The sequence below is a fragment of the Amphibalanus amphitrite genome, unplaced genomic scaffold, assembly GCF_019059575.1.
Source record: "Amphibalanus amphitrite isolate SeventyFive unplaced genomic scaffold, NRLGWU_Aamphi_draft 000555F_arrow, whole genome shotgun sequence".
Taxonomy (NCBI): Eukaryota; Metazoa; Arthropoda; class Thecostraca; order Balanomorpha; family Balanidae; genus Amphibalanus; species Amphibalanus amphitrite.
In genome coordinates this window covers 205,464-213,930 of record NW_024882049.1, presented here as the reverse complement: position 1 = coordinate 213,930, position 8,467 = coordinate 205,464, and the positions used below count along the sequence as shown (strand labels likewise).

Here is an 8,467-nt window from a genome sequence, read left to right as displayed (position 1 = left end):
GTGTTTTATCGGTAGCGCACAGTACACACACCGGCATTGGTATATGTAGCCCAGTTCTCATATGCTGCCCCAGGAATCCTTCCAACGCTGACCTCATTTGGGGGTTCGGGAGAGGAGCCCTTGTTTTGGTCTCAGGAGTTTGGTGGAACTGAAAGAGAAGCGGCTACCAGTTGCAGCATAAATTTTCCGCTGCCAAGCTCAAGTGCCGTTACGTTTTATATTTGATCATTTGTGTAGTACAACATGTTTTATACAACTATCTTACGCTGTAGGCAGTTGGGTGTGCCTTATCCCGTTTCTCAGAGGTCACACGTCCTTTCTGAACCCATGGTGCCCACCTGGTGTTCCAAGCCCCGCTAATTACTACCCCCACCACTCTTTTTTGTCGCCCTCCGATTACCCCTACCTGTGCGTCCGTCGGCGGCCCCTTCAGAGCGACAGCTGAAGTGTGAACGCTGCCAGCAGCCCCTCCCCCGCCGTCCGCAGCCCGTTGGTATAACCGGTCACTTCCTGACCAGAGGGGTCGGCGCCTGACCCCTCCCCCGCTCCGGCGGTGGCGTGATTTTGGGCGTCGGTACCACGTCAGGTGCGGGGGTTAGGGGAAGAAAGGGGTGTCGTTAGGCGAGGTAAAAGGTGAGAGAGGGCGGGTCAAAAGCCAAAGAAACGGAACAGAACGCAGTCAGATGAGACGAACACCGGAAACTTGTCGCATCCGGTCCGACTCTGCCCCGCGGTTAGAAGAGACGGACTATAATCTGACCGGCGGCTGACGTCTGACGAGGTCGGCCATTTCTAACTTTGCCATATGATCTAAATAGTGCGAGTGAATGACACAAATCTCGCCGGCTGCTCGCCATATAGGATGTCTATACAGTCTATCACTGACCGTATACCTTCTGCAATATCACTGACCGTATACCTTCTGCAATTGCGAACATGCACATTACACAAGCTACAAAAAAGAACGAACAGCCTGCTCTTTGGCGGCCGACGATCACGGTGCCCATAATCGTAGACATTGGCGGCCATCATACCATGAACACGTTTTCAAGTGTATAGACTCTATTGACTGAGAAAAATTTGGATAGCTGGCACTGGGCGCATACATATACATTAATCCATGAATAAAAAAAGTGAAAAATATAAAGTCATATCTAAACACTCTTTAGTGATTGTTTTACCTATGCGTGGCTCTTACCATGATTGTCTCATGTGGATTGGCAAAAATGCACACAATTCAGCAAAGGTGCCCAATTAAAAAGAGCTATGCTTACCTCGAGGTTCCACGGCTTTTAGAACGTGGGTGAAATGTCACGAGAGACTGGTTTCAGGTTTCTGACATCTTACATAACCGCAAAATATAATGCCGAGACGCAGGTGATAAGGTGACCTATCATGAAACAGACATGCCGAGCGTTTCCTTGATATTATCACGCATGGGGCTCATAATCATGACTGCATGGCAGATGCTTCTTGCAACAAACGTTTCTTTATGGGTTTAAATTTTGTTTAATGCTGTTCTGCCAGAGCGAACAAGTACGGGCGACGCAGCGCTGTGTGCCAGAAAAACGGCCTATTTGACTCAACAACCGGGCGCCGCTAGTGACGTTGAAAAGGGCAAATGTATGTACCTGGCGCATAGAGAAAATGGACGGAGCGGGCACAGGCGTCACTTTCCGAAGATTGTTGGAAGGGCTCTATATGGTGAATTTAAGGATATCAATTATCGAAGCTATTCTTACCATGCAGCGTCATACAATGTTTAAGTTCTGAAATTACTATTAGGGCTAAAGCTCTACCAAGCCTATCCCAGACGACACCTATGAGTGCGGGCATTAAATTACGAGGGTAGACTGAGAGAGGGATGGGAGAGCAGAACCTGCTAAAACGTGACTGTATGTGTACTGTGTAGTCAGAGGTGCAATGCCGCTCTTTCTCTCTCTTCCCCTCTGTTTCTTCCCTCTCTCTCTCTCTCTCTCTCTCTCTCTCTCTCTCTCTCTCTCTCTCTCTCTCTCTCTCTCTCTCTCTCTCTCTCTCTCTCTCTCTCAACACTCCCCACCTTCTCTCTCTCTCCCCTCTCCCTATCTCTTTCTCTTTCCTTCTTTCTTTCTCTCCCTCTCTCTCTCTCTCTCTCTCTCTCTCTCTCTCTCTCTCTCTCTCTCTCTCTCTCTCTCTTTCCCTAATCCCTTTGGACCCTTTGGAGTCCGGCTGGGCTCATGACAGAAGGCAACACAATTTTTCGTGTGACTGGATCAGTCAGGCTATCAAGGATATTTACCTTAAGTATTTACCTTAAGTAAAGGTCATTAGGTACCCTTTCGAGTAATCAGACCCTTTACTCAAGAGATGCCTCCTCTTCTTCTGACGAAGACGAGTAGGCTGCCATGCTAGGTGAGGCCATACATTGATGGCCACGATGATCATTAGTATGAGAACTTGTAGTTGAACTTTTCAGGGTGGTCCTTCCATTCCTTCCCCAGTCTGTACTTGAACACATCGACATTTGGAGCATCGATGGTGTGGGTTGACAGCTTGTTCCATGTCTGAGTTACTCGTGCCGCAAAGAAGGCTTTTCTGGGTCCCAATTGATGCTGAACTTGAAGTTTTTGATCGTGACCTCGGGTGACACGGCTGAGAGAGTTCTTGAACATGCTGTTGTGACAACACGGGCACTCTCTTTGGAAGTCCACCTTGTCGAAGCCTTTCAAAATTTTGAAGGTCTCGATGATGTCCGACCGTTTCCGTCGGAATTCCAGAGTAGGTAAATTAAGGCTCCTGAGGCGATCTGAATATGAAAGGTGAGACAGTCCGTTAACCAGCCTTGTTGCCCGCCGCGATATGATAGCTAGAGCCTGGAGACAAGGAAATGATCTGGCATACACTCATCTATCATATACCAAGGCTCATCAACCAGCATTTTCTGTCCTCTAGGTGTCGAGAAACAGTTTTGTAGGTGGCAGCACTATAGTCAGACTTATGGTAAGGTGTCTGTCTGCTGCTGACACCTGGTGAAGTTGTTGAGTACTACGGCTTTGTAGATGTCGCTACCATACCACTTGAGATATTTTCTACATTGAGCTGCTTCTTGGCATGTGAACACTTGCCAATGCCTTGAATTGGACATCTACAAGCATGAACATTGAACACTTTACATGACGTGAAAACATACCCTATTCGAGCTCGGTGAAGCCCAATTTACCATCCAAGTATTGAACAAACACTGAGACGGTACAGTAGCAAAGGCGAGCGTGCAATGACGGTATGGGAAACCCGTTTTTTAGACACCCCGGGTAGGCGTGAAACCAAACCCAGTATTTATGAAACCATCATCGATCCAATAAGCAGTTTCAGTTCAAAAGAGCTTGGTATGGAGATGTGCATTTTGGGTGTCGGATCTAATAAGACAATTCATTGTAAGGCTATATGAAGAGTGATGGCAAATTTCAACATCCTTCATTTGCTTATATTTCTCGAATTTTATTGGTGAATGCGGGATAAAGTGACGAAAGTTGGAGCCCACGGAAAGCAGAACTTGGTCAGATCCTTTCCAATACTATCCGAAACGGAAAGTTTGAAATCATACCTAGTTCCCTGCACCATCCTAATTTTTCATTCTTATTGCAATTAATTCAATGTAATATTAAGATGAAATAAATGTCCTGGATGCCACATATCCCCAATTTATAGTTAGAATTGTAAAGAAAAAGAAGTGCTTGCATTGCTGGGCTTACGTAACGAGATGTGATTGTTTTCCGGTTTCACGATCTCAGGTCAATGACAAAATGAACAGCCTAGTTCTGGTAAAAAGCTTCGGCAAAAATTGGTCCCAGAGTAGCAAAATTGCTACCATCGTTGTTGTCATCGCAGTAGTCACTGGTCACACCTTTTAAGTTTGCTTCAGAGAGGTCGACTTGGGTGTCGATCTCGCGCCAAGGCCAGGTCAAAAACGGTAAGGTGAAAAATACGTCCTCAGCTCCCCACGTATGGTCTGGGGAGTTTGTGCCGCATTCGACTCGATTTGACCTCTTAACCCGCGCGGGGCTGGGGGGGGGTAAATTTTACCCCCCCTCGCGAATTTTTGCGATATCTCAAAAACGGCGGCGCGCAGCGCCGCCAAACTTTCAGTACCTTTTCTTACATCAATTTGACACGTTCCCTGAAAATTTGAGCGAAATCCGTCGGAAAATTTTTGAGAAATTGACGTTTTAGTGACGTCATGTTCGCCATTTTCGCCTCAAAAACGGCAAAAGTTCAAACGCCGCTAACATCTTCATTTTTAAAGGAATCAAGACGTAACAAAAAAGTTTATACGTAATTTTACTTTGTCTATCAAATGGCTATCTCGGTTTTTTGAAAATTTTGGATTTTGGCCTAAAATTTTTCAAAAAACTGATTTTTTTGGGAAAATCATTATAAAATCCAAAATTTTGAGTCTATCGAAAAAACCGGAATATATGTCAGAGAAGTGGTCTATGTGCACCTACATACCAAATTTTAGAAGAATCGGTTTTAAAATGTGGGAGTTATTTAAAATTTTATGACGTCACGACACACAAAATTTTTGAAAAATGACTTTTTTGGAAGTTCTAGACCTCGTACGGAAACAAAAATAGCACCATTCGATTCACCGTGAAAAACTGCATCAGATAGACACCTTTTTAGGCCTTAACAACCAACTTCAAAATTTGACCTCACTTGACCTGACCTTGACCTGACCTCGACCTGAAATTCATCCAGAGGTGTTCCATATCACTTATTGAGTGTGCCTATTGAATTCTATGACTAAAATGACCCATAAAACATGTGTCGCACATGCCCTTTTCTATAATTTGTTTTTTGGTGACCTGACCTGACCTGACCTGACCTTGACCTTGACCTCTGAATGATATTGTATGTAACGAATATTGTCTTGGTAGCCTAACAACACGTTTTGGGCGATCAGTCTCAGTCCATGACTCCATTCTTCGGCAACTACGGTGCAAGGCCGATACTGTAGAAACTTGCAATTTGTACCCTTGACCTGACCTTGACCTTGACCTCAAACTTTAAATTAAGTACATGTTTTTAGTAGTTCGTGATGAGAGCTTTCGATTGGCGTTTGAATTTTCCAAATCGGACCATTAGTTCGGGAGATAACAGGGGGGTAAAATTTACCCCCCCCCCAGCCCCGCGCGTTCGGCTGGAGACCCCAGCCCCGCGCGGGTTAATCCAGACCTCTTGAGTCCAAACAACCTTTATCTTGATTCTTGTTTCTTGATTTGTTTTAGTCTTTCCTACGATATAAGCTGACTATCATGGCACTGACTGGTCCATGAGAGCGTTACAGAGTTGCAAAAATAAATATCTCGCAACAGGTTCTTTCAAAAGTGTTAAGGTTATTTTTTCTTCATCACTGAGGTCAGTGGAGGTTTAAAAAATCAACTATAACGAAAATTCGGCCCATACCTTGTGAAACAGAAGAACTAGAGTCGCAGAAAAGCGCATTTGATACCTGTTTCAAAGCTCTTCTGCTGACATGCCCTTCTGAAATCTGACCTCAGGTCAACGTTTTGGCCCAAATAGGGCAAAACCCACCGACATACGAGTATATGGACTTAGCCCCACCTTAACTTACTTAGACTTATTTCGTCGACTCCATCTAGTAGATGCAGGATCATTTCTGATCGTCTTCCAATTATGTTAGCTGTCTGGATGATATCAATTTTCAGGACATCATAGTTGGGAGGACTCTTTAACAGTTACTCTTCTTGGTTATATTCTCAGTGAGTTCCTTGCGCACACGGGCTTGGTAGATATAATGGATGATCCAGCTTTGTGGCTTATCGGCGATGATGATAAGTTCTGCTGCTGGTAGCGTTCTGTTCAAGATAGTTTTGTATATTTTTTGAGCAGCTACTCTATCGTCTTTCAGTTTGTCACATTCAAAGAGCATGTGTTCCAGAGTTTCAATGGCATTACGATACAATGGACAGACAACAGTTTCTTTGTGCCTTCTAACCATGCTTGTGGCCACCAAAGAGTGGCCCGTTAGTAGGACAATTTTGGTTAGTGTCGCTTGTCTGGTAATTGCGCTGTACTTGCTTGCCGGCCAAAATGTTTTCGGCGCCTCGTACTTTTCGGTTTGTGGCAGTAGCGAAAGCCAAAACAAACTTGTCATATTCTCTGCTGTGTTCCTGATGATTTTTGTCATACTTTGATCCACTGATGCTGATGCTAACTTGTTCCATGCTGTCCGCGGTTGGTCTATTTTTTGATTAGCCAGAATAGAGAGGCTTGGTAAGTTCAGATGTTGGAGCAATGTGTCCCATTGGCGCACAAGACTCGTGGTTCGATCAGCATTGACTGCTCCATGGGTGATGATATATCTGGTTAGAGTGTGTTCCTTCGCAGCTCTCAGGAGGAAACCTATGAATTGGAGTGCGGTTCTCATTACGAGGCTTGTGCATGTCGGTGCACCCAACATCACATATGTCACCATTTTTTGCGTTTTGGTTGGTAAACCTTGGATGAGACGGTAAATGCGCATGAGCATTCCTTCCAAGTACATGATATCTGTTGGTGAAAGGGATGTAACTGCTAGGCTGTAAACCAAAGCGAGGGCTAAAAAACTTTCGCCTGTTAGGGTCAGTTATGAAAAGATTCAACCTTCTATCTGCAATGCATTTTGTGTCGCAAAGGACGTCTGTGGTGGCACTATTATAACACCCTGCAGTCGGGGAGTGCTTACTCGTATCTTGACTCTTCCGGGTCAAAAACAAAAAGGCGCAAGGTAACGAAACTCACAGTATGTATATATTCACTTATCACACAAACAATATATTGCAACGTATTTCACTGATCTAGACACCAACATATGGTAAACCCTCACCCGCTCCCCACCGAAAACGTTCTCAAGTTCCGCCTAAAACCACAGAACTCGCACCAACTCTTCCCGACAAGACGCTTCCCAAGCAGAGAAGCACCTCGCTCGGCGCGGCATCCCGCTTGGACGCACTATCGAGCCTCAGAAACAGCCCGATTCGATATCCATCCCTTCTTTCAGCACACTCAGAAGTCGAGCGCGCAGATGAGCGCCACACCCCGTTTGATCCAGTGCGACTGCGGCTGCTCGGACGGCAGCTCCACTGACAGGACATAGTTGGTGCTGTGACCCGTCGTGCTTAGCGTTCCGGCGCGTGTCAGCGTCTTGTACACGGGACAGAGGTAGAACCCGCCGTCGGGAGGCTGCCGGTTCTCCACGGGCAGAAGCCACATCACAGGCAGCTGGGTGTAGAGCTCCCTGGGCCGGGACTCGCCGAGGGCGCCGGCGGCCGCGTCCCAGCCAGCGCCCTCGAGGAACAGGCCGCGCACGTAGCAGCCGTCCTCGGGAGCTGAGGTCGGCTCGCTGGAGAGCACGCTGAAGCCGAAGCCGACCGTGTCGATGCTGACCACGTGACGTCGGGCGAAGTTCTGCAGCGTGCCCGTCAGGAACGCCTGCGAGCGACCCCAAGGTGAGGTTATGGAAGAGGGGGGCAGGATAAGAGGGAGGAGGATGTGTTAAAAACGGAGTCAGCAGGCATGCATCAAAGTACGTACCCACATCCAGGCAGGGACACAGGTACGGTCTCGTATATGCATCTGTGAGATCTAAAGCTAGTCACAGTCTCCCAGCTATCATGCACGTATGTCTGTCCACGTCCACGAGACAGATCTTCCGACCGTTACCTGTGGGAAGAAGAAGCCGGAGATCCAGTAGACGGGCGGCATGCCGTCCTCGATCCAGCCCCTGATGAACTGCGTCCGCAGGATCAGGTCCTCCACCCAGGCACCGAGAGGTTTGAGGGACGGGTACGCCTTCCCTGCCCACATCTCTGGGACCTGCAAGACACAGGCAAAGGAATAGGCGAGAGATTCATGACGACTGTTTTTTTTTTCTTACGACGATAGTTCACTGCTAGAGTGAATGGAGGCTGGAGCTATAAATCAATATGTTCTTGGAATTATAAACTCATGCGTGAACACAAAACTCGATTGGTTCTGTCGCTTAGAGGCATGCATGCACACAGCATATTGCATAGTGCTAAAAGCTTCCTCGAGTCTTCAACAATACTGCAGCAGCCAACCATAAACGGCACACATAAATCAAGGCATCTTACACAAATATAAAGGCCCACCTTGGAGTTGAACAAGGACGTGGCCATTCGCTCAAGACCTTGCGACATGACCACAAGACCCTTGAGGGCCCGGAGAAGCTCATTTAGTGACGTCTTGATGACACTCAGCAGACCGTTGTAGCGAATGGCCTCCTGTACCAGCACCGTGTTCATGGACTCACTGTACATCACTGGGTACCTGGGGACACGGACGGGTGAAGGAGTGGCTGGACCATTTACACAAAAACACGTAGCAAGCCATCAGCTAGCATGGACAGTGAATCATCAGACAGATCAGCTTATGCAACGGAGTAAGTGGTTTGCGTGAGCATGAG

General features: G+C 46.8%; 1 protein-coding gene across 1 annotated transcript in view; it reads right to left on the bottom strand.

The window, feature by feature from the left end:
* Window positions 1-6,743: 6,743 nt before the first annotated feature.
* The window catches only part of LOC122393823 (dynein axonemal heavy chain 1-like), a 33,141-nt gene continuing 31,417 nt past the window's right edge, over window positions 6,744-8,467 (bottom strand). The window contains exons 21-23 of the mRNA XM_043390224.1: window positions 8,154-8,331; window positions 7,705-7,857; window positions 6,744-7,473 (exon numbers count right to left, since the gene is read on the bottom strand). Of these exons, the coding sequence (XP_043246159.1) occupies window positions 7,048-7,473; window positions 7,705-7,857; window positions 8,154-8,331 (757 nt within the window). The 3' untranslated portion in view covers window positions 6,744-7,047. The remainder of the gene's footprint in view (window positions 7,474-7,704; window positions 7,858-8,153; window positions 8,332-8,467) is intronic.